The following is a 25,276-nucleotide window of genomic DNA, read 5'->3' as shown; positions in this document are numbered from 1 at the left end:
GTATCTGAAAAGTGGCACATTTTCTAGCTCCATGCGAACTTCCACGGGTGACACCGCTTGATTGTAGGAGCCAGTTGGTATAAAAAATACATCACCCGTCTCCCTGTCACCTCCCCTAACAGCGCCATAACTTAGTTTTTTGGTGCTGGTTCCCTGTAATTGGGTGAACCGAATTCATTTTTTTTTTTTTCATTTTAATTTTTTTTTTCATTTAAAGTTGTATTTAAGCCAATTTTAGCTGTGCAGATATAATAGAGGCAATATTTTTATTGTATGTAACATGATTGTGCTCTTTTTACCAGGAGTGGATTAGAACAAGAGGATATGCGAATATTATATAAATACCTCACTACGTCACTCTTTCCAAGACACATAGAGCCAGAGGTAACTGTTGAGATTCTATAAAGAACGTGGTAAGGGGGACGTAAGATTAGAAAACCAAGGCTGCAGTGCTACCCCTCTTCATAGGTTGTGTCGAATACTAGAACTCAAGCCTATTCATTTAAAGTGATTTGAGCTGCAGTACCTGACACAGCCTTTTTTTTAAGAGGGGCTCTGTTTCCTGAAGAAAGCAGACAAGCCTTTCTAATCTTCTACAGCTCCTTTACTCCTATTACATTTACGATTCATACCTGTTATCCTAGAATTGAGATTTAAAGGCGATCAATATTACTACATGCTGTTTAGGAATCCCAAGCTGAGTTAATGAAATTTTACAAGAGAAGCTTTCTTTTGGGGGTCGTTTGTGTTAATATGCTAGCCATTGTGATAACTAACAAAAGTGAAAATTACTCTATTTACCTAAAATTGTGGTTTTGTGCTGAAAAGTCCCTCCTAAACTGCTGTCCAATAGAGGTCTCCCTTTCTTCTAATTTGCTGTCAACTGAAGTCCATCTCTAATAGAGGTAACAAGATGGGAGAGCATGAAGTGGAGGAGGGTGTTGACTCATGCTGCCCATAGAAGCCTATTGGAAACGGAAGATGTTGGGTAGAGGGACTTCGGGTCCTTTTACACAGAGCAAAGTAGTCATTTGAACAAACGATGACAGTCGTTTGCTTTAAAGTGCTGTCAGTTTACATGCGCAGATAATCATTTAAATGCTGTAGGTATTCACTCAATTATAATTATATTATTGGTCATTCAGGGGACTGTGCCAAGGAATGGGAACAAATGAATGATTGCTTTTTGCATATAACGACTAGCAAATGATTGAGCAATGATTTTTATGCATTCATAAAATGAATAATGAAGATAAGAGAAAGTTATCATTCATCGCTCAGTCTAAACAGGCCAACAATTGAACGATGATCATTTAGTTTTGCACGATCCTAAGTTGTTGTTTTTTGTTTTTTTTAATTTTTTATGGGCCCCTAATTTTTTCGTGTAAAAGAGCCCTTATACAGGCATTGTTGTAGCTAATAAGTGATTGTTTACTTGGTCACAGCTACTAGAACAGCATCTCCACGGCTCATGTACTTCTCTGGTGTCCTCCATGATGATATGTCTGTGTGTGCTACAGAGAGTTAGGGAGCAGAATCCGTTTTCTCCCTTTGCAGTGTAAGAAGACAATACTACAGCAGTCTCCACCCAGCAGCTCAGGGAAGAATGAGAATTAGAGATGCAGCCTGCAAAGGCAAAACTGATGATAATTGTAGAATACAAGTTGCATAGTGACCAGATATAGTATTATTTCTCATACCCATAAACACCAGCTTAGGTCGCGCTCACCCAAGAGTATACGCAGCGTTCAGGCTGTGAGATGTTCGCGTACAGCACACAGCGGGTACGCAATGACATTGCGTACTGGCTGCAGGCCGCCAATAGTTATGTACTATCTTGGCGCATATTACGTGCACATACACGCCAAAATAGAACATGCTGTGATTTATTTAATTTTTTTTTTTCTTGCGCGTTCTATATGAAATTTATGTGAGTGGCAACATGGCTGTGTATGTGATATTGGTACAGCGTATTACGTGGGCAGAAACCGCACGCATAATGCGCAATTACCAAACGCTCGTGTGAGACCGCCCTTATTGTGAAAAGTTATTGTTATAAAATAATAGTATAAGTAGTTTAGAAAAGGCAAAGAATCCTTCATCCAGAAGCTACATGGAATCAATATGGTTTTTATGGTTATCTATAAAATCCGCCCCTTACGCATTTTGGGCCATTGTTGCCCTTTTAGTCATTGCCTTTTGTATAAAAGTTAGTGTTACATAGTATTGATCACCGTATAATTATGTGTTTGTTTTTTTTTTTAGCTGGCCGGAAGAGATTCTCCATTGCGCCCTGAAATGCCAGGAAATCTTCAGCACTACGGGAGGTGAGACTCCTTTCTTGCCTTTACTTAGAACTTTCTGTATCATTTACCTTTGACAATACAGTAGACAAATGTTTTAAAGGGATTGTGTTATATTGAAAACTTTTTTTCCCCTGTCCTCATGAATAAGGTCTCATGTCCGCAGGCATAATTGAATTGCGGACGATCTGCAGTTCCATATGCCCCATAGACCGTCATTGGGCATGTGCAAGTAATTACCTGCAGATGTCATTTTTCCCGGTGTGCGGTTCACATGCGCGGGAAAGTAAAAGCAGTATACTCCATTTTCTGCAGATTCCCGCACGGATGGCTTCCATTCTGTGGAAGTCGTCTGATCCGCAGCAGAGCCACAGCTGACACTGCAGTCGTGCTGCAGGAAAGCAGGACAGTTGAAAAAAATGCTCTGTACATGCGCCATGCAGAAGGAAGATGATCTGTCCGGGATGGAGAAGACCCGTACTGCAGCCGGACAGTTAGAAAGTGTCCATAAAATGTTCTTTGCTGCGGGCACAGGTAGAATCCGCTGCGGGATTCCACACTTAGAATCCATGCGTGCCCGTGGACATCAGGCTTAAGTATGTGATCTGTGGATAGCTGGGACCCTCACTGGTCACAAGAGTGCGAGTCTCATGTGCTCTACTTACCCTCCGTTTGAGGTACATGTGCTGCCACTCCATTCATCTCTGAGACTGACGGAGATGGGTCTGATATTGATGGCCTTATCCTAAGAAAAAGCCATGAATAATGTAGTCCCAGTAAGCCCCTTTAATGTGCAGCAATGGTGTCCAACCTGTGTTTCTCCAGCTGTTGTGGAACTACAGCACCCAGCCTGTTCTGAAGTCTGCGGGGAGTTTTGCGTCACAACAGCTAGAGAACCAAGAGTTGCAGACCACGGATGTATGGTAATACATCAAGTATCTGATTCTATTGACCCTACTGCAGATACTCCCTTTCGGTCGAATTGCTAGGTCGTTGATCAGCACTTGTACGGGCAATTGATCTGCCATGTAAAAGGGCCTTAAATGCATTTTAAATAATTATGTCCTAAATCTATGATGTTTCAAAGTCTGTATGGTTCTATCTGTGTCTGTTGGGTTATATCCAAACATCATGGATTCCTATAATACCCAAAGTTCGGTTTAGGAAACCCCACGGTCAGGTCAGGACAAAAATACAAACTTTGACAGAAGCATGATCCGATATTTTGATGGTCCACAAGATTTTCTAGGTCTAGAGACCCTTTACTAAAAAAAAGTTGTGCGAAATTTAACACTTATGTGATATCCCTTGAATAGAGAAGTGTCTCACCATTGGGGGACCCCCAACCTATCATGGGAAAATGGGTTTCTGTTTACCTCTAAATGAATGAATGGAGTGGCAGGTGATCATGAATGGAGTGGCACTGCTGCACCTTTCATTTCAGTAGTACTGCTGGAGATGGACGAGCGCTTGTAGTGATGGTGGTCCTACTACGACCTACTTGGTATTGTGGTTGAGGTGCTCGCTCATCTTTCTTAACCAAAGTCTTGTTTCCTTTTAGGTTCCTCACTGGACCTTTAAACCTCCATGATCCTGAAGCAAGGTTTAGATTTCCCAAAATCTTTGTTAATACAGAGGAAACCTATGAAGAGCTTCATCTAATTGTTTACAAGGTGACGCATCTTTACTATAGCACAAAAGACACATCATAAGTTATAGACAAAATATCTGTATTCATGCCTTAAAGGGGTTGTGCCCAAATTAGGGGTTATTCCCTATCCTGTGAATGGGGAAGAAGTGTCTGATGAATGGGTTTTAAATGCTGGAACCTCCATCAACCCTGAGAATGGAGGTCCCAAAGGTCCACACATGAATGAGAGCGGCAGTCGAGCATACACACCACCGCTTCACTAATCAATTGCTACTTCATTCATGTGGGGATGTTCAGGATTCCTGTTCTTGGTGGGGGTCCAATTGTGTAGATCCACATCATTGCCTGTATTCATTCTACCACTATTAAATTGGTCAGAGACAAAGCTTGTCTTAGGAGCGAAGGGGTGAGTAATATTACCCGACTAACTCAGTTTGTGGATTTCTGCTGCAGATCCATCACTTGCCAAACCCCTCTTTGGTCTTCCTAGGTGGTCTTGGTTCTTTCCCAATGCACACTGTGCCTCCATACTTTGAAATTCTTCATGCTGCTTTCAGGTTGGCCAGTACTGCTTTACATGAGTGGCAGTAGCCAATCTGAGCTGGTGTAGTACATCAATAGTCTAAGAATCTGCCAATGCACAATGTGCATCAGGTAGTCAAAGAACCAGTGTGACCATCTTGCAAGACCAAAGAGGGGCCTGGAAATCGGTGGATCCACGGTAGAATGTCACAAATGGAGTTTGTCCGGTAATATTGTTCCCATACTATATCCCATTTGACCAAATCTGATGGGACTGGAGGGTTGCCTTAAAGGGGTTGTCCCGTGCCGAAACGGGTTTTTTTTTGTTTTTTTTTTTAACACTCTATAGGTCCCCTGTGTATTGCAGCCACTTCATGCACTGCAGCCTTCTGTCTGATACATCTTTCACATCAATTCCATGATGCATCAGCACAGCATTAATAAAGGCTATACAATTTCCTCCCGTTTGCTGGACCATTTCATTATTACCTTCCATAGTCTCCTAAATGAGCTACAGAATAGAAGTATACAGTTAGGAGGATGAGCTTTGACCTCCTCTACTATACCTGTGTGACAGGAGTATCTATGTTCCCCCTTTAAGCCGTTTCTGTGCTACACTCCATGTAATGGCATCACACAGACTGAGAAATTGATTAGAAACTTTACACATAAACCCAAGTAGATTTGAGATGGTCAGAATTGACATCACGTGACCATCTGAGAAGAAAGAGGCCAGGAGTTTCAGACAGAGAGGAATAACTAACCAAGATCATACTAACTCCCTTATATGTACTGGGGGTAGCTCCATAATGAATGGAAAAAAAATCCCCAGAGTGACCAGTTAATCAAATTACGCCTTATTAACCACGTTCTTTCTAAATGCCAATTACTTGTGCGTCACTTTAAGTAACCCCTTAAACACTACACCCGGAGTGTAACTTCACAAGGAGAGCTTGAGCCAACCTCGCATTGGCCTTGTGTAGAATAGTCATCCATCAGTAGTTCCGCACGCAGTGACATTACCGTCTAGACAATGAGCATGAATGAGCTGCCAGAGAAGCGGCTCCCGGGGATCTCCTGAGCTTTTATTTCCACTTACGATAAATTTAGAAAGTACAACAGAGCTTCCCCTGACGGCATTGTGTGTAATGAAGATGTAATTGTTATGGTGGCTGCAGCCCGGATAGCAGATGGTTGGCAGCCGTTCTCCTGTATGCACTAAACATGATGTCTTTATGTCTTTGTCACCAGGCCATGAGCGCCTCCGTCTGTTTTATGATTGATGGTGAGTACCGGCCTATAAAGGTCTAGGTATACCCTCTCCTTGCAAGGGATGGTATTCTAGGATCGCTGCCAAGATGACGGTCGATAACATATTGTGTGCCTTGTCTGCTTCCCCTGGAAATACTGCTGCCGAGCTCTTACTAAGCATTTGACGAAGCTGTATCCTCGTGTTGCTTTGTAGCCAATCCTGAAGACCACTTTTGTATGGTGAAGGCCTGGTCTTGGTTTTGGGGCCCATATTATTTTTTTTTTTTTTTTTAAATCAGATTTTTATTACAAATTTTTTTTTTAAACAAAACATTCAATTTAGACAATTCTAAATACTGACAATATTAATTTGCATCACGCAATTATCCGAATTGAGTTTTACGTGTCCTTTCATTATAAACATGAACGTAGGAGATGTGTTGCTGACGATACTTGACGAGGGATCTTCTTTCGGATCTGATGGTGTAGTTGTCTCTTTGCTTCGATGCAATTGGTTAACTCGAGAAAAGTCTTTTTCATCAAAAACAAAAATAGGGGTAAACAAAGAAGAGAGAAAAAAGAGTCGGGGCGTGTGGCTTTTAATAGCCATCCGACTTAACTTGAATGCAAAACCACACTTTATCTATAACATTGTCGGGTAACGGGGGGTAGGGTAGTAGGGTATGGAAAAAGACAGAAGGGGGGAGGGGTACAGGATGGGGGGGAGCTGGGGTTCTCGTGAGTTTACTGTATGAAAGATGACTGGCTCTCTTCAGGGCTGGAGATTCCGCGTGAAGTATATATCTTCCGCATCGTCCTATGCGTGAGCTATGCAGGTTATAGTGTAGACCCTTTTAACTAAGGACCGGGGAAAGAGGGGGGAGCGGCGGCCCGAGCCGCCCATTGGCGCACAAGCTAGAAAGGAACTCTATGATTTAGGTGTTGGTCATGGTCAGCTAGAAGTAGGAAGCAGGAGGGAGTCGCCAACTCCGTGAGGGACCCCAACTCTTATCTCCGAGGCCTCATCCAGTGGTCCTCAGTTGACGCCAGGGGCCCCAAATATTCCAGAACTTTTCCCGAGAACCTGTGGCCCAACTGGAGAGTTCCTCCAAGTTAGCGATGGAATCTGCCCTCTCCATCCACTGATTTATTGATGGGGGGGACTTTTGCAACCACAGTAATGGAATTAATGCTTTGGCAGCATCTAGTAGGAAGGCAATGAGTGGATTTTTCCTAGGATGGAACTCCCCCGAGGGCCTCCAAAGGAACAGCATCTCGGGGGAGATATGTAGTCCCGGTGAGAACCTCTGCAGAATTACCTCCACCTCTGTCCAGAAAGGGGTCAAGACTGGGCAGCTCCACCAGATATGAGAATACGAACCAACCTCTTTCCCGCATCTCCAGCAATTTCCATTTGTGGTTAATTTGTAGGCAGCCATCCATTGTGGGGTTTTATACCACCTTACCAGCAGCTTATAGTGGCTTTCTTGAGCAATTACGCAAGGCGAGATGCCATAGGAGGCCTTCAGAATTACTTTAATATCTGATGGTGAAAGGGAGATACCCAGTTCTTTCTCCCAAGACAGGAGAAAGTTAGGCTTGGAGTAGGAAGGATTGGTGACAATTTGCTTTCGAATATATGAAATTTTCCTAAATTTAGGGTTATTGTCAGACAATATTTTTTCAAAGTTTGTATGTGGTCTTGTGGAGTTAAATTTTTTGAGGAAGCTCGTTAATGATTTTTTTATAAAGTTCTGTTGTAAGAATGAGAGTTTATGTCCTGGGAGAAGTTCATTTAATATTTCGTCAGCAGTTTTATGTGCCAAGGTTAGCAGGGCTCCTATCTTGAGTTCCTTAAATTTTTCCCATACTGAATAGGAGGCCGGGTCGCTTGGGATGTCAAGGAGGTTAGGGATGGCTCTAATGGGGGTGCTTGGGGAAGGAGTGGGTGCTAAGGAGTCTTTTAATTTGGACCAGACCTCACAAGGGCCTTTTAGAAGGGGATTAAAACTTTTTGACCTGAGTCCAATATTGGAAGGAAACCACAATTCTTTCAAGTATGACCTTCCTTCTGAGATTTCAACCAAAGATGTTAGTGTTTTGTCTTTTATTGGGGACGCCAGATCCATCCAGTACCCTAATTGAGAGGCTTCATAAAATTCAACTACGTTAGGTAGGTCTATTCCACCCTCCGATCTTCTCTTGATCATAAGGCTGTATGCCAATCTAGGTCTTTTATTCCTCCATACAAATCCTGTAAACATTGATCGCAGGGTTTTAAAAAAACTCTTTGGTATATGTATTGGGATCATTCTAATTTTATATAGTATTGTGGGGAGGATATATGTCTTTAAAATATTTTTCCTCCCAAACCACGAGATTAGGGGGATGTCATACTGCCTTAGAAGATTTTTAATGTGGCCAATAAGTGGGGGGAAATTCTCTTGGTACAGGTCTTCTATTTTTCTTGTCAGTTTTATTCCCAAGTAATCCATTGAATTGTTGGCCCAGTTAAATGGTGATTTTTCTTTAATGGCTCTAAAGCGTGCTTCTAGAATTGAAATATTCAGGACCGTAGACTTAGAAAAATTAATTTTAAAGTTGGAAAGAGTTCCGAAATTGATCAGTGCAGATTCAAGTTTGTTTAGACCTTCCTCTGGGTTGGTTATTAAAAATACGATATCATCAGCAAAGGCCGCAGAAGAAAGGGAGTGTTTCCCCCAGTCCAAGCCTCGAATTTCTGGGTCTAGTCTTACAGATTGAAGAAAAGGTTCTAAAGCCAACACGAATAGGGAAGGGGACAGGGGGCAACCCTGACGAGTCCCGTTTTTAATATCGAAAGCTGGTGACAAGATTTCGTTGATTTTTATTCTAGCCGACGGTGACGCGTATAGGGAGAAAATTGCTGTTACGAAAAACTGGGGGATGTTAAAGTGAAGCAGAGTTTTTTTCATGTAGTTCCAGTCTATCCGATCGAAAGCCTTTTCGGCATCTGTTCCGACCAGGAGTAAAGGTTCCTTAAATTTGTGTGCGTATCGGATGGCATGGAGGATTCTCCTACTGTTATCTCTGCCCTCTCTCCCACTTACAAATCCCGTCTGCTCTTCATTGATCAGGAGTGGCAGGAAGTTTTCCAACCTTTTGGCCAAGAGTTTAGCCCAAAGTTTTAAATCACAGTTTAAAAGCGAGATTGGGCGGTAACTATTGCAGGATTCAGGGTTTTTGTTCTCCTTATGTAATACGGTAATATGAGCCTCTAGGGCTTGCTTTGGGAGTGGGGCACCATGAAGTAGGGCATTAAAGAGTTCGGTGAGTTTGGGCACTAGAATATCCTTGAAGGAGTTATAGTATAAAATGTCTAGGCCGTCGGGACCAGGACTTTTGCCCTTCGGGCAGGATTTTAGCAGCAACTCTACTTCCTCTCGTGAAGCAGGAGTCATTAGGGACTCAGCTTGTTCCTTGTCTAGTTTGGGGAGGTGAGCTTGTAGTAGGAAAGTATTTATCTTTTGATCTATTTCTTCTTCTTCTTCTGGGGAGGGATTTACCTGTTGTCTTATGTTATATAGGTCGGAGTAATATTGATGGAAGGCCTTTGCGATTTCCTCTGATGTTGTTACTTGTGAACCGCTGGTAGTTTTTATAGACTGTATGAAGTTTTTAGCACGGGCTTTTTTAATCAAGGAAGACATAAATTTGCTGCCTTTATTTCCCTGAGCGTATATCTTATGCTTTAGGTAGAGGTGTTTTTTATTGTACCGTGAGTCTAGGCGTTGCTTGAGGTCCCTTCTCTGAGTTTCTAGTTCTTCCAAAGCGAATTTGGATTGAGATAATTTTGTCGCTTGTTCCAGTTTTGCTATTTTGTTTAATCTGTCATCTATATCCTTTTGAAGGAGTTTTTTAGTCCTGGTCCCCAAAGCTATCAATTGTCCTCGTATGAAAGCCTTATGGGCTTCCCAGACCATCGGCACCCCCACGTCCCCCCCTGAATTAATGGAGAAATATTCCTCCAATGAGGCCGCTAATCTGTCTCTTTCCTCTAGGGAGTCCAGCAGAGAAGCGTTGAGTCTCCATCTCCACTCTTTGGGCTTAGGTTGGAGGAGGCGGAGGTCCACATGGACCGGGGCATGGTCTGAGACCGTGGTAACATCTATTTTCGCTTCCGTTATGAAAGCTAGAAGGTCTGAACTAAGGAATATATAGTCTAATCTTTGATGGGACTTATGGACCTTTGAAAAAAAAGTGTAATCTCTCACTGAGGGGTTCAGCAGGCGCCAGGCGTCTGTAAGATTTAACTCCTGTAAGCAGCGCAGGAGCCTCTTGATTTTTATTTGTGATATGTGCGATCGCCCGGTGGAAGAGTCGCTTAGAGGTTGAAGGGTTAAGTTTAGATCTCCTCCCAGGATTAATTGGCCTTCCGTGAAATGTTTTAGGATTGTCAGATGTTTAATTAGCCAAGGAACTTGGTCTGAATTAGGGGCGTAGAGGTTGGCTATTGTGGTTTTCATGTTATTGCACGTCCCCTTCAAAAACAGAGCTCTACCCTCTTCGTCCCTGAAAGTGGACTGGCACTTAAAATTTAATGACTTGTGAAGGTAGGTCGAGACCCCCTTCGAGGCAGAGGCGGGGTGGGCGCAGTGGAAAGCTTGGTCAAAGCACCTGCCCGGCAAGGATAGGCACTTGCCCTGTTTAAAATGAGTTTCCTGCAAAAGAAGGATACTTGTGCCATACCTTTTTGTCAGGAGGGCGATGTGCCTTTTTGCGGGTGAGTTGAGGCCCCTCACGTTAAAAGATGTGACTCGTATGTCACCCATCTGTGATTTCTAGCTGTGGGGGTTGACTCTGATGCCTTACGACCCTCTTCTGCCGAGTACCAAGGATATGTGCTATGAATTTTTGCTGTGAGTAAACTGTCACGAGAGAGACAGAGGGAGGATGGGGGAAGAGGGGACAAAGGTGAGACAGGTACACGTGGGGAAAGTTCAGGTGAGGGAAGGTACAGTTGAATTGAATTGACCAACAGATATAAATATATTAATCCTATTAACTGTTGATATATACAAAGAAACCTGTTGGAGGAAAGAAAAAATCTTATGGAACGGCTTAACAGCTTGGCCGAAACCGATCCAAGTTTGAGGGCAAGGGGGTAATGGTACCGCCGGGTTAACGGCGATCAGTAAAATGGGGTTAGCTGTCGGCCTAACCTGACCGGTACAAGGGGGGGACCAATTGGAATGGGCAAAATATTCAAGGCCCATGTTAGTATAAAATAAAATACAACGCTGGGGTGTGAAGTACTCCCCCCCTCCTTCATATGGAGGAAGGGGATGTTGTCTTCAGAGATAAGGGATAGTAAAACGTATAACTTCAGTTCACACTAATGTAACATGGGTTATGCAGGAAAAAGGGTTGGAGCATCATACTCAGCTTATAGTTGCGGGCAGATTTGCCCCATACCCAGTCACCATTTTCATATAACGCTTTCAACGTGGTACTGTTGTGGAAACTGGTATCAAACAAGTGTAAATGTGGTGGACTTCTTCCAGAGTAGACAAGCGAGGGGGTCATCCCCTGCGTGTAAAACCCTTTCAGGTCTCGGGGCCCGCGATTTCCTCTCTGGGTTTCTTTCTTTTTCCTTTGGGCGATTTTGAGCTTCCTACTGTCTGCCATCTCTCTGAGGAGTCCAGTTTCGTGAACTTGGGTAGATCAGGAAGCGGCTGCCAGCAGGGGAGCGAGATTGGGTCGATGTCCAAGAACTGCCAGCATTCGTCCAAGTCGTCAGACGAGCGAATATTTAACCTGCGGCCCTTATAGGTTATGCCCAGACCGAAAGGAAAAAGCCAGGCGTAGCGAATATTCTTTTCCTTCAGAGCGTCCAGCAGTGGTCGCAGTAGGCGACGTTTCGCCAGTGTGGAGGGCGCAAGATCTTGAAAAATTTGTAATGAAGTACCTCCATACTTTAAGTCGCTATGGTTCCTTGCCGCCTTGAGGATCGCGGCAGCGTCTGGAAAGGCGAGCAACTTACAGATGATGTCTCTTGGTGGATCAGACGCTGAAGGTGGAGGTCTCAGTGCCCTGTGAATCCTCTCGATTGTTATAGAAGACGCCCTTTCTGCGCCCAGGAGCGAAGCGAAGATTTCTTTCGCTACTTTTTCGAGCACTTCCGACGCCCAAGATTCGGGAAGGCCCTTTATTCGCACATTACTTCGCCTGCTCCTGTTCTCTATGTCTTCTTGCATTAGGATCGCTTTGTTAATCTGTGCGTGTTGTTCTCTTAGGGCAAGCTCCATTTCACTGGCATGAGAGGAAATGGCAGTCGTGGAGGATTCGAGATCTTCCGTTCTTCTTCCTAGCTGCTTCATTTCTTCTTTTATCTCCGATAGCTCTAGAAGTATGGGGCGCATGGTCCGGGACAGGAGGTCTTTCATAAAGCCTTTAGATATCCGTTCATTTTCTTCTTCCTCTGAAGATATCTCATCATCTTTGTCCCTTCCCCCAGCTCCGTTCGGCTCGTGGGCCGGCGCCATCTTGGATGCTTCATGCAGAGGACGAGCGCCCTTTTCTTTCAAGTAACGCTGCATGTCCGCTTGTCCTTTACACTTTCTTGGCGTCTCTTGAGGGTCACTGCTCCTGTCCCTACCGATCTTGCCCATTTTGGGTCTGACAGATAGCTGCATAAGGTCCCGGTATGTACCGCAATCACGGAGCTCTCTGCTCAGAACTCCATGCTGCTCAGCGGTTAGGCTCCGCCCCCTTGGGGCCCATATTATAACACAAGACTATAGTAATCATTTATAGGTCTACTAGGTGTCCCCTCTTAATTTAAACCGTATATACAACAGTTACAGCACTATAGACCCCTTTTTTACCATATATTTCTAGTCTGTATATTTTTTGGTAAAGTGGCCTTAGGGTCATATAAAAGCATGCTGTGGTTTTCACAGGGCTACTAAGGTCATTTTACTTGGCCAAGAATTGGCTCGTTGACTGCTACTCGCACATGCCAGAGGATCGCTAGCATGGAAATGAACGATTGTTAAAAGGTTCTCCGGTTGTTGAATGATTTTTAAGTACAGCTGCAAATGTGTTAAAATGGTAAAAGCAATGGTACTTGCCCGTCCTCTCCATGGCAGTTCAGTCCTGCAGCCCCGCTGTCCTTCTGGTCTTTGTTTGGGATCAGGTACCATCTGACCACTGTAGCCAATCGGGCCACGGTGTTATGCTGTTGTACCAGCATCACTGCCCTAAAGCTGGAAGCCATGATGCCAGGAGAAGCGAATCTGACCCATGTGTTCTGATTGGCTGTAGTTGTCAGGTTATAGTCATAGCTAAGAAGAAGAGGAACAAAAAAAGAAAAGGGCCGCGGGGCTGTAGCGCTGGATCGCCCGAGTAAGTACTCCTAGTTTTATTACATTTACAACTATACTTAAAAAATCGTCCAACAATCAGAAAAACCCTTTAAGACCCTTTAAAATCCCTTGAAGACGTCCGACAGGGTATTCTTACCGTCTATTGCCAGCCACTCTGCTGTCGGAGCCTCTCTGGCACGCACACACTGGCTTTAGCCAGCAGATGGCACCGTTGTATAACAGCAAAAAGGGAAAGCCTTTTAGGAAACCCTGAATCCAAAATTGGATTGGAAAGGGTTAAAATTGCAATGGCCTTGTTTGGCATTATTGAATTAAATGGAAGCTATGCCAGCAGTGTCAAACTGGTTCACTGTAATATGGGCCGTGCCATCTGCTTCCAGCGCTGTCCGCATCAACAGCCAGCCTGGCGATCAGCTGACCAGCGGGGATCCTGAGAGGTGAACCCCCACTGATCAACTTTTGAGGTATCCTGAGGATAGGCCATCAATAGTAAGTCCCAGACAATCGTTTTAATGGTAGTCTAAACGCTTTGTTGTACCATAGGAAGGTGGCTTTCTTGGGGCAGACTTGCACGAGTGTATGCACAAAATTGCTTGCATAAGGTCAGCGCATTCGCGCCGTGAATGGTGCACTTTTGCGCATAATACTATTTTGTGCTAGCTGCAGCATTTCACATGGACACTGGATGCAGCTGTGCGCCAATTTAAATGGCTATTTATCCTAATTAGTTCCAGATGTGTTCTTTTTCCTGCAAAATTGTGCAATCGCGAGATTATTGATGGGGCCTTTTGTGCGCAAAAGTGCCCAAAAAGTTTTTTTGCATACGCAAAATGCATGTGCAAATATGAGTAATGAGCGTGAACCCATTGATATCAGGGGGTTCTATTCTCTGCGTATTGTATGCGCAAACACGTTCATCTGAGTCCGCCCTTATTTTTCTGCTGCCTGCAGAAAAAAAGTGAAATGCAATGATTTTAATGGGTGTAGATCTAAGACTGTCTGCAAAACAAATAGTGTGAAGAGTTATAGACGATGCAGAATACGCTGCATTGTCCGCACGCCGCGCTGCCGCTCAGTCACACCTCTGTTAAACTCTCTGACAGCTCCGTGTGCTCGCTAGTTGTATGCCCCGCAGCCCTACCCTATAATAAGCCTGCACATACCCCCACTGCGTGTGTCCCCTCTCTTCTTACTTCATGTCAGCATGACCACTTGGCTCCAGGTTTCTGCTGAAAGAGCCGACCCCCCCCCCCCCCCTTCCTTCCTTCCTCCCATCCCTGAGCTCTGGGGGTCCCGGACCCTGCTTAGACTGGTCCTCCTGCAAACTTATTAGAACCACAGCTTGTACTGTAATGTTAGAGGAGGGGGGGGGGGGGCTATATAAGTGATTTTATATCCAAGTCCATACTTGCCAACTTGTATATAATATCGTAACTTAAGTATAATCCGTGTAAAAGGGCCCTTAAGGTAAGGACATGCGGGTCTGGTCAGGATGTGCTTTTGACATAAACACAAACTGCATGCAGGTTTTTCTCACTAAGCTACTGCGGTTGCAATGCATTTTTTTTCTTAAACCACGCTTACCAATACATCATCAATATTTAGATTACATGTACATAATTTGAGATGTCTGGCCTGCAGCATGCAACATGTGCAATACGTTCAAGCCCTACAGGCAGAGAGAAACCTACGCCAAAGGGTTAATCCACAGTTGACAAAATCAACACATCCGGCGAACTCCTTTTGTGCTGCGCATCAAAATTGCCCCAGAAAACAATGAAAAAGGGACTTTCTGCAGGTCACCACTACATCCTGACCGGACCCTCTGTCCTTGCCCTTATGAAAAATAAACTGTTGGCACATGTGTCGGGTGTTGCCTTGCAGCACATCAACCAAGAGGAAAGTAACGTAATACACATAGCACTTCTGATGGGTGTTGGGGTCAGTCAGTGGATGATATTGCACCCACTAGTAAAATGCTATCACTGTATTTTATAGACATCTAATATCAAGAGTCCTATGTTAATGACCACTGGGCCATAGTTTTCTCTGTGAGACAATGTTGTGTTTTTGTTTTTTTGTTTAATCGCTTCATAGAGCCATATATGAAAATGTAGAAACATAAACTCGCACTCCTATACATTTAGTATTTCAATAAAGCTGTTCATGTTATACTAACCACATAAAAATGCAATGTGCATATTTTGATTAAAACATGTGGGCCCATCTGCCACATCCAGGCAAACCTTTCTAACAATGAAAAATGTCTCTCTGTTGGCCAAAGCCTTCCAAATGGATTCGGGATACCTGGCCATATACTCTAGTTAAAACACCTGGGAGAGATCTGTGAACGGAGGGCAGAACAAAGGTGATGGCAGCCATTGCTTCACCAATGCACATGGAACAAAAAACAAATTAAACATGAAGGTACATGTAAGCCATGGATGTGACAAATACGTAACAGTAACACACGCCTCAGCACTTATACACATTTAATATCTGAATAAAATTGCACAACTGTTTATACTAACCGCATAAAATGCAAAGTTTTTAGCACATATTTTGATCAAAACCTGTGGGCCCGTCTGGTTCGTCTGGAATTAGCTGATAGGCAATTGTGCAGGTTTTTTTTTCAGCTCTTAAATGTATGAGAGTTGAGGCATGTGTTTCTGTTACTGTATCGGTTGCAGCCATGGCTTATGTGCACCTGTGCATATATTTTATTTTTGGAAGTGCTGACTTGTTTTTCGTCACTTGTATGAAAATAAAAGCAGGTTTATTAATGTTTTTGTCTTTTTTTTTTTTTTTTTTTTTTTTTTTTAGCATCAGTACAACTAACACCAGATTTCTGTCAAAAACTGGACAGCCTTGTAGGACCTCAGCTTACAGTGTTGGCATCTGACATCTGTGAACAGTACAATATCAACAGGAGGATATCTGGGTAGGTGCATTTTCTTATCCACTATGGTTTCTGTCTTTGTGAACAGAGGAGATTGATTCACCTTGCGTGTATAACGGATGGATTGGCATGAGGTCCTGTATCTGGCCCGTTCGCACAATATCTGCGTCCGCAGTGAAGCAGCAGGTGGTATTCTCTGCATTTGTTAACATCTTCTGTTTGTCTCCAGGTCAGAAAAAGAACCTCAGTTCAAGTTTATTTATTTCAACCACATGAACCTAGCAGAGAAAAGTACAATACACCTCAAGAAAACGCCAAGTGTCTCGCTCACTTCTGTACAGCCGGAGCTTATGAAGATTCTTGGAGATATAAATAGTGACTTTACACGGTGAGATGCCACCTATTAAAGGGGTTGTCTTATGATAGACATCCAGCTGACAGCCCAGCAAACAGCGGAGTATGCTGGCCAGGCGTTAGCCATATGTAGTATTACATGGCGGACGTCCATAGGAATGGCTGGCCATATAACATATGGACAACTTGAGTCCCCAAGAGCTGGATGTGGTCTTACGGAGTAGCCCTCCATTATGACTCAGAAGTCCCTTCTTTAGGATGTCCATATACCCTTATATAGCATATGAACAAGGGTTTTTTTTACAAGAAACCCCTATAAAGGGATTGTTCACTTTCTGCTTACATTTCAGAAACTCCATACACTGGTGTGTCATGACAGATGCCTTCCTGGTTTTTGTACCCTTGCACATTTCTGCATGACAGGCCAGCCTATGTATCGATGGCCTGTACACTTGTAGTGTCTAGAAGAAGTGATGGGTGCTGAGCTACAATACCAGATCCATGACCCGGTTCCCTGGAGCTTTTAGATACTGGGAGAAATTTACTAAGCCTGGCATTTCCGTGTGCCTTCTCAGAAATGTACGCCAGGGTATAATTTACACTAGTTTCTGGTACAAATTAGACATACATCTGTTGGCCCCTCCAGACAAGCCCCACCTGCTTTTTAAAAAAGTCCAGAGGCTGGCGTCAAAAACTTGTTGCGCAAATACCCTCTAAAGCCAAAAAAGAAGCGGCTTTTATACGCCAGAAACTAGTGTAAACCGTCATAAATGTGCCCCACTTTGCCTTTCTGATCCGTGCTTTTTATCTATTGCGGCTCAGCCCCATTCACATATTATGATGGTTGGCGGTCCTGACAGTCATACCTCCCCCAATTGCATATTTAAATTTTTAAAGTTTGCCCTTTTCTGATCTCCTCCTTTTCAGAGTTGATGAAGATGAAGAAATCATAGTAAAAGCCATGAGTGACTACTGGGTTGTAGGGAAGAAGTCTGACCAACGGGAGCTGTACGTCATCTTAAACCAAAAGAATTCCAACCTAATTGAAGTAAATGGTGAGTATCCAGTGTGCTAGGGTTTTAAATCTGGCGACCACTTCTAAATAAGGGAACGCAGGAGGTGAACCTGTGCTGAGCCGTTTCCGTCAGGACCTTAGACTTTAAGTGAAGCAGCAAGACACCTTGTTCGACTGCAGCCCCATTCAGACTCCTCCTGGCATTGATCTGGCAATCCGAGGTCCTAGTGGATAGACACCCCCTCCCAATCTATCATCTTCTATTGAATGGATGGTGATTAATTCTTCTGGCTGGAATGCCCTATAAAATATCTTCTGCAACTTCCTATTGCATAATGGCTGCACTGTATAAGTTTTTCTTTTAGACCTTAGAGGCTGAAAAAAATGCCCTAAGGCTCCCTTCACACGCGTTCTCATGGGGCAGATTTGTGTCTGCTAAATACTCATTCGGCTGACTGCTATCTAATGTGTATTGGCAGCGTTCGGGCTTAATTGCACAAACGATATTATCGTGCAACCTTTGTGTGCTGCAAAGGAAAAAAAAATTGCAGCATTTCCTACCTTTTGGGATTTCTCGGAACACCTCGCCCATTGTTTTCAATGGGACCTTTAAAAGAGATATATATACACACTGCGATGCAATGTTTCCCATTGGAGTTAGTGGTAAACCATTGTGATCCCACCACGGTCATGAGGATCACGTGATGCAGTTTGTTTATTTTTTCTTCTCCCCCAAAACTCTTTGCATTGTCATGAAAATCGTGCAATATCGGGCCGATATCACGCTCACCTGTGTGAATGTAGCCTAAGGTAAGTGATTGGTCTTATGGGAGACAGCTGGTGTGGGGAAATCAAATTCTTTAGTATCAGCAAAAGTATCCAGGTGGTTGTGGCTTGTGAAGTCTATGAAAAGAGTGAGGCTGCTGACAGAATTCTATTGATGGTACACAAGGGAGGAGGCACGCTCCATTGATTTCACAGAGCATGCTATCCCCTATTAGGCGAATTTCTCCTGCTAGTAGAGCGATTCAGGTAAGGCCAGGCGATAAAATCACGCTTTGTGAGAGTGAAAACGCAGAATTATGAAACCCATGCTTTTCAATGGTTTCATTCCCACTTGCAATGTTTTCACTCATGCATGTTGTCGTGTGATGCGTTTTTGCATTAGAAACTCCTACTGTCTTTCGCGCGAGAAAATCGCAGCCATCAGCGATGTGATTTTTTTTTTTTTTTTTTTCCCTCCACAAGAAAATGCATTGCTTACGCTCAAAAATCGCCTGAACAAAACTGAAATTTTGCCATGATTTTCACGTGGCAATATCTCGATCGCTTGTGTGAAACTAGCCCAACAGCTATGACCTGTTAGAGAATTGCTAAAAGTTCAACTTCTTAAAGGGGATGTCCATCTTTGAACAAGTCAAAGTTTCCCCTGAATTGGCTAGTAGGGTTTGCTGCCGTCCCCAGCAATCTGCTGTAATCTAGATGGAAACCCAACAGCACATTCTCAGCCTGTAGCACTGCAGCATGTGATATTTAAAAGGGTATTCTCAGCTTAGAAGAAATGTGTCCACCAGTGTTGGAGAATGGGGGTCCCCGACCCTCGCACAGCCTGGAGAGGTGGTTGCTGGCTTTATCTGTTCATTTCAATAGAAGTTACAAAAACAGCCGAGCTCGCTTGCTCCCATAAACAATTGGAGAGAGCCATGCTTAAGTGTGCTCCCCTTTCTATTCATTTTCAACCTAGACGCAGCAGCCAGAGGCTCTCGCCATACGGCACGAGGGTCCGTGGTCTCCAAAAAGTTGCAGTGTTGAAACACCCACCTATCACACACTTATGGCATGAACGTGTCAGTGAGGAATACCCCTTTACCTACTCCATAAAGTCCATGTAATGTATAGACACAACAGGTCCTCCAGATTGTGGGACCCTCTGCAGTCGCCCTCTGCTCTGGCTAATAGTGGTCCAGATTCCCGGCACCCTCCTTGATTGTTTCAGAATTCCCTACTGGAGGACTGAAAACAGGTTTTCTAAACCAGACTCCCCTTTAATACATCTTGGTACACATTTGCTGTAATCGGCCCGTTCTTTCTAATGTCGGAGACATCTGCTCTTGAGTCCTGACTTCCAACTAATTTGGTGTCTCCCAGCTTTCTGCATGTTGGGCCTGAGAAGCTCCGGTGGCGTTGCACTGACAGAAGTGCTAGTTCTTGTAATACCACGGTGCTTCGCCATCAGGTCGGGTTGCTGCTGTGGTTTTGTGTTACCGTTTCATGCTAAACTTTGGAACGGCTCCGAGACATCATCAATATTCATCCCATCTTTTTTCAGCAGATGGTCTTAATAATTAAGAACCGAACGCTATCTTGCACCTTGACATTGAAGGCATAGCCGAATTCAGAAGGTCTCATTACAATGTGCTAATCCCCCCTGGGGTATAAATGTCCTGATTAAAGCCTAAAGTGTCACTGCAGTCATCACAGGTGTCGGTGTTATTCACAAAGTGTTTTGACAACCATAATTGTCACTTAGCTGAATGATTGATGCGCAGGAAATAAGCGCTTGCACACGCAGATGTATATGCCACAGCGAGGCTGGAATGGCATCGGAATATATGGATATTAATAACCTGCTGATTGCACAAGGTACTTATTATATGCGATTAAGGGGGTTGTTCCAGAATTGCAGGTTATCCGCTATCCGAAGGATAAGGAAATCCCTTGCTGATCAGTGCGGGTCTCACTGCTGAGACCTCCACCGATGATGAGAATGGAGGTCCCATGTTCGCGTCACTGTAAATGGACAACTGGCCGGTCATGCATGGTTGGTGCTCCATTCATTTCAGTGGGGATGACGGAAATATCGCAGTGCTTTCTATCTCTGCACTTCCATTGAAGATGAATTCAGCGGCAGTGTGCTAATGCAATCGGCGCTCCATGAATTCTCCTCCTGTGGGAGGGGGCAGTAAGCCCACAGTGAGAACAGGAGACATGAGATCCCGATTCTCAGGATTACTGAGTGTCTTAGCAAGTTATCCCCTGTTCTTTGTAATTCTGGTACAACCCCTTTAAATGTTAGTACAACAGCATCTTTGTTGCCATGGATCACTTTCTACCACCAGTAATACTGGTTTGCCATTGACCCGTGATCTTTGGGCCCATAAGTTGTATTAGTCCAAGGACAGCAGAGATTTTCTACCTAGGCACTAGCTAAAGGTGGTTTTCTGTAATAGACTCTGCACTTAGAGCCATAAGAATCCAACCGCTCAACACAAATCCATTCGTATGGTTAAAGGATAGTGTGGGCCGGGTTGATCAGCCCTTAAGCCAATTCTGCCTGGTTCTGGTGTTTAGGGCTTCATGGTAAGAACATATGCACTGCCAGTGCATAGATGGCACAACCGCTTTAAGTCATTGGTTTCCAAGTAATAAAGATGGCCCCTATCCACAATATAGGGGCTGATATAATGGCCAGTGTGGGGCAGATCACTTGGACCTCCACTGATCCTGTGAACAGTGGTCTTGTCAGTGCCCGAATGAGTAGAGCGCAGATCATGCAGGTGCATCACTGCTTCATTCACTTCAAGGATGGCACAGAACCCCACAGATCCTGTAGATACAAGATAACTTTATAACTTGGCACAATGCCTTTAACTGGATTGCTTGAAGCAGATTTCCTGTATGTCATGAGGACTGTTGAGGAATTGCCTAAATGACCCCCCTGATGTATCTTTGCCCATCTTACCATGGACTCTTATGTAGCCAATTTACCTCCCGGAACATAACCAACTGCCCATACCTTTTTAGAGAGCTGTCAGTCAAACCCTTGTTTTGCTGTCAGCTATCTCGCCTGACTCCACCATACGGGACAGCATGCATGTATTTTGAATGCAGATAAGGGAGAAGGTTGCTAACAGACCACTCTGTCAGCAGCTATCATCTCCTGAGAACAAAAGGATCAGGCAGTTGAAGTCCATCAGCCCGATTCTTCTCATCCCAGGACATCGGTGGGTCGGTCAGGAGGTCCCCATATACGTAAGATGGCCACCATTGGTGGTATGTTTACACATTGCAAAAATGCTGTAGAATTTCTGCTAAGGCTAAACCTACCCTTAAGAGTACAGCCCGGAACCACTGACATGGCTACGTTCTTTGGACTGTTAATGCCATTTATGAAACGAGCTGGGAAGTACAGGGCTGGTGCCCCATATCACTAGTGCCTGGTGAATACCTAGATTTCTGTTGGATAAGCCATTTGCCTTTTAGAGCTGGCCACCATAAAGTGACACACAAAGTACTACAGGTATTATGAACCCTATGAACAGTTTAGACCCCGTTCACACTGGCACCATGGCTTCAGTTTAAAATGGAGGTTCGGTTGACCAATGGTCCGTCAAGATTTCGCTCATTTTTGTAGCAAATCTATCACTGTATTCTGCCTTTTTCTTGCCATCAAAAGTGACAGAACCTCCAACCAGCATTGTGATCTGAGCCTTCCATGTATGATGGAAACTCGTAAACTGGAGAAGACCAACGAAGAGTGTTGTAGACCTGCTTTGTGACCTGCAAAGAAGTCGTTGTGCATGGGGAGGGAGGAGGTGACCTTTTGTTCGTGTTGGTACGCTATGTTATCTATCTATAGGTGTTGGGGCCCTTTTACATGGGATGATCTGTTGGACGCAGATACCCAACAGATAGTCCCAGGGATATTGGGCTTGGGGATCTTATACACGGCATAATAAGTTGGAAGGCGCAAGTAACCAGCGGGACGTAGTGATCTTATATTGTGCACTTGGCATATGTTTACACTGAACAATAATTGGATAGTTTTGATCATTCATTGGATCTTAACCACACTGTAGTCAACCCTTCTGCCACTACTTACTATTCAGCAAGTTGTTACGATGCCTGTTTATACCAAAAGATTTCCCGCAGATGGACAATGATTTTTAGGTCCGCATGAAAGATCCAATCAGCCATAATAGAATGATTGATCGCTGTTCATTCGCTTGCTGCACAAGTTTACCGCTTACACCTATGTACATCACTCAATCTAACGATTATTCACACATTGATCTGCCATGTAGTGTCTGTGAAAACTGCAACATTTCAGGATGCTTTTAATATACATAGCGATATGGAAAGTTTTAAAAATAAACACCAGAAATAATTAAAAAATGTATAAGATAAAATCTTGATGTGGACAGGTCATTTTCTGATGACACATTCCCTTTCCGAATACTAGATGGACAGATTAGACGGAGTATCCTCTCTAATGTGACAGGGACCCGGTGTTTACAATACTTGCAGCATGTCATCACTATGTCCTTGTCTCGTCCAGCAGTGTCTGGGACACCTTCAACGAAGATTGATTTCAGTAGATACCCTGTCATGTGAAACACTTCTGGCATGAGGACATGCCAAACAGGATGATCCTATTAAAGGGGGTTGTCCCACTTCTAAGATTGATGACCTATCCTCAGGATAGGTCATCTGTGGCTGATCGGTGGGGCTCTGCTGTGTGGGACCCCCACTAAACAACTAATATCTACAACCAGTGTTCTAACGTTTGCAGCTGCTTTGATGCTGAAAGCAGATAGCTCCATACATTGCATAATGGCCTGGCATGGTACTGCAGGCTGAGTTCCATTTACCAGGTGGTGGACCCCGCCGATCAGCTATTGATAGATTATCCATCTTAGGGCTTATTCACATGATGATATATCGGCCGCCGTTTTCACAGCCGGACGATATATGCTACCATCTGATGCATTGGATTTCAGTGCATCAGATTACACAGGTGTATTCCCATGGCATAAAAGCGCCCGGCTGGCAAATATAGCATTGGGCGCTTTTATGCCAGGCAGCAAAGATCGTCCTGGAACTATCTTTGGGCCCGGAATATGTTGGCTGCTGCATAGGCTCCTATGGGAGCCAATGATATCGCCTAGAGGTGGGATGGAGTTTAGTAGCATGACTGCTAAACTCCCTCCCTCTTCTCTCCTCCCCTCTAGCTGTTTGCAATGGGAGGGGGCGGATCTTGGCTCCACCCCCTCCCATTGCTGGCTGTGGACAAGGGGAGGGGGCGGTTGCTTAGCTCCGCCCTGTCCACTCCCATTGCAAACAGCCAGAGGGAAGGAGAGAGGAGGTGAGCTGGGGAGGGAAGGGGAGGAATGGTATTGCAGCCTCGGCATATATGCGCCAGGGCCCATGCTGTCTGAACGGGTGCACAAATGTTGGAACGTTAAACAGTTGGCACACGTAAAAACGCTTACGCTTGTGGGAAAGAGCTCTTAGAAGTGGAAGAACCCCTTTTAAGGGCATAAAATTATTATTTCCACTGTTTTAAAGTGACAGAAGTTCTTTATGTAATAACTCTGATATAAAAATACATGAATGGAGATCAATCTGTTTGCTTTTCCGTATTTCACATCTAATATCCATTTTCCATTCTCATTTGCAGATGAAATCAAGAAGCTTTGTGCCACACAATTCAACAACATCTTCTTCCTGGATTAGCAGACGGGTCATTGAACATGTCTCTGAGACGGCCCATGATGCCATTTTGTTCAGCATGGACAGAATATCAGTCATATTATTGACTGGAATGACTGTTGTAAGGCAATACTTGCCTTGTAAGACTACTTTCTACCTGTAGACTCAACGATCAGACCATTTTTAGATTTTAAATATTTATCAGAACGCGACTTGGAACATCTTCATTCCATTTCTGTGACATTAATACGGCTGCCGCTAATAAACCCACTAATTGTTATACTTTTAATTGTCTGGCCTTTGCTCCTCTTTTCTGTAAATTACCTTGTTCTGGAAGGTTTCTGAAGGAAATGCAGTAAAACTCCTTTAATCCAGAAGTTATGCTATTCTGGCAGTTGTTGAGGACGTGGACCTCTTTGCCGAACCGGACGGATGCCAGTCAATGGGGTTTGTTGGGTGCTGCTCATATCTACTGTGTAATGGATCCAGAACCTAATCTGAAATTTCACAAGATCAGAAGCAGGCAGGCAACTGGGATTCTGTCATTTAACCCCTTCAGTGGCAGGTTTATTATTACCCTGTCAGCGCAGCAAGCCCCGGAGATTTTCCTGAGGTAATTCGAAGTGGTAAAAGTGTACAGTGGCACAATAACTGTATCCAGCATTTCAGTACCAGAGCTGTCCACGGAAATCTTCCGGGGTTTAACTGCATGGTCAGTGCAGCAAGCCCCGGAGATTTTCCGGGCGTGCCACTAAAGGGGTTAAAGAGATTTTGTAATCAAAATTATGCCCGTCAACAATTACCAGTGCTTGGTAGAGCACTTACACATAGGTCGACTTATACCTTTTATTTTCTCCACAATGTTAAGGGAAACAAAGTTTTATACCATATGTAAATTAGCTGGCAAGTGGTCTGGTTTTCTCTTGCCAAGCATCTCCCTTCTTGTCCTTACTATTCTTGGCACTGCAATCCCACACATGGGCTGTTCATACTGGGTGTATGCAGGGCAAGCTTCCTGCTGTGGATAGTTGACTTAAGGTGGTTTTACAACTACGTTGGAACCTCCGTCCAGAGGTTCCATCACAGATACGGTTGAAAATGCCGGAAGGAAAAGCCCGGTATGGTCTTTTTCTTCTGTACAAAAGCCTGCCAGCCAGGCGGATCTCATTATCGTCAATTGAGTCCATCCAGCAATGTTTGGTTCTATCCAGAGACTGAGCAGTTTAGCCACAGAGATTCCCCTTTCCTGCTCCCCAAACAGAGCAGGAAAGTGGAATCCCCAACGCAGATGTGAAACCAGCCTTATAAATATACTTTGCATGCATCACAGCTGGAAGAGTCGGCAGGGCCAACCGTGAATACCTTTCCCAAAGAAACGTCTTTCCTGATTTCATGTACTCATGTTCTAGCCCCAAAACTACT

The 25,276-nt window shown here is 44.1% G+C and overlaps 1 protein-coding gene across 2 annotated transcripts in view; it reads left to right on the top strand.

The window, feature by feature from the left end:
• CCZ1 (CCZ1 homolog, vacuolar protein trafficking and biogenesis associated) overlaps nucleotides 1–24,143 on the top strand; it is a 56,198-nt gene extending 32,055 nt beyond the window's left edge. For both annotated transcript variants that reach the window (XM_066576386.1, XM_066576385.1), the window contains exons 9-16: nucleotides 303–384; nucleotides 2,266–2,327; nucleotides 3,865–3,976; nucleotides 5,728–5,761; nucleotides 15,918–16,035; nucleotides 16,223–16,381; nucleotides 17,275–17,402; nucleotides 23,823–24,143. In XM_066576386.1, the coding sequence (XP_066432483.1) occupies nucleotides 303–384; nucleotides 2,266–2,327; nucleotides 3,865–3,976; nucleotides 5,728–5,761; nucleotides 15,918–16,035; nucleotides 16,223–16,381; nucleotides 17,275–17,402; nucleotides 23,823–23,878 (751 nt within the window). In that variant the 3' untranslated portion in view covers nucleotides 23,879–24,143. The remainder of the gene's footprint in view (nucleotides 1–302; nucleotides 385–2,265; nucleotides 2,328–3,864; nucleotides 3,977–5,727; nucleotides 5,762–15,917; nucleotides 16,036–16,222; nucleotides 16,382–17,274; nucleotides 17,403–23,822) is intronic.
• The last annotated feature ends 1,133 nt before the right edge of the window (nucleotides 24,144–25,276 follow it).

The sequence above is a fragment of the Eleutherodactylus coqui genome, chromosome 8, assembly GCF_035609145.1.
Source record: "Eleutherodactylus coqui strain aEleCoq1 chromosome 8, aEleCoq1.hap1, whole genome shotgun sequence".
Classification (NCBI taxonomy): Eukaryota; Metazoa; Chordata; class Amphibia; order Anura; family Eleutherodactylidae; genus Eleutherodactylus; species Eleutherodactylus coqui.
This window is presented reverse-complemented; position numbering and strand designations above follow the sequence as displayed.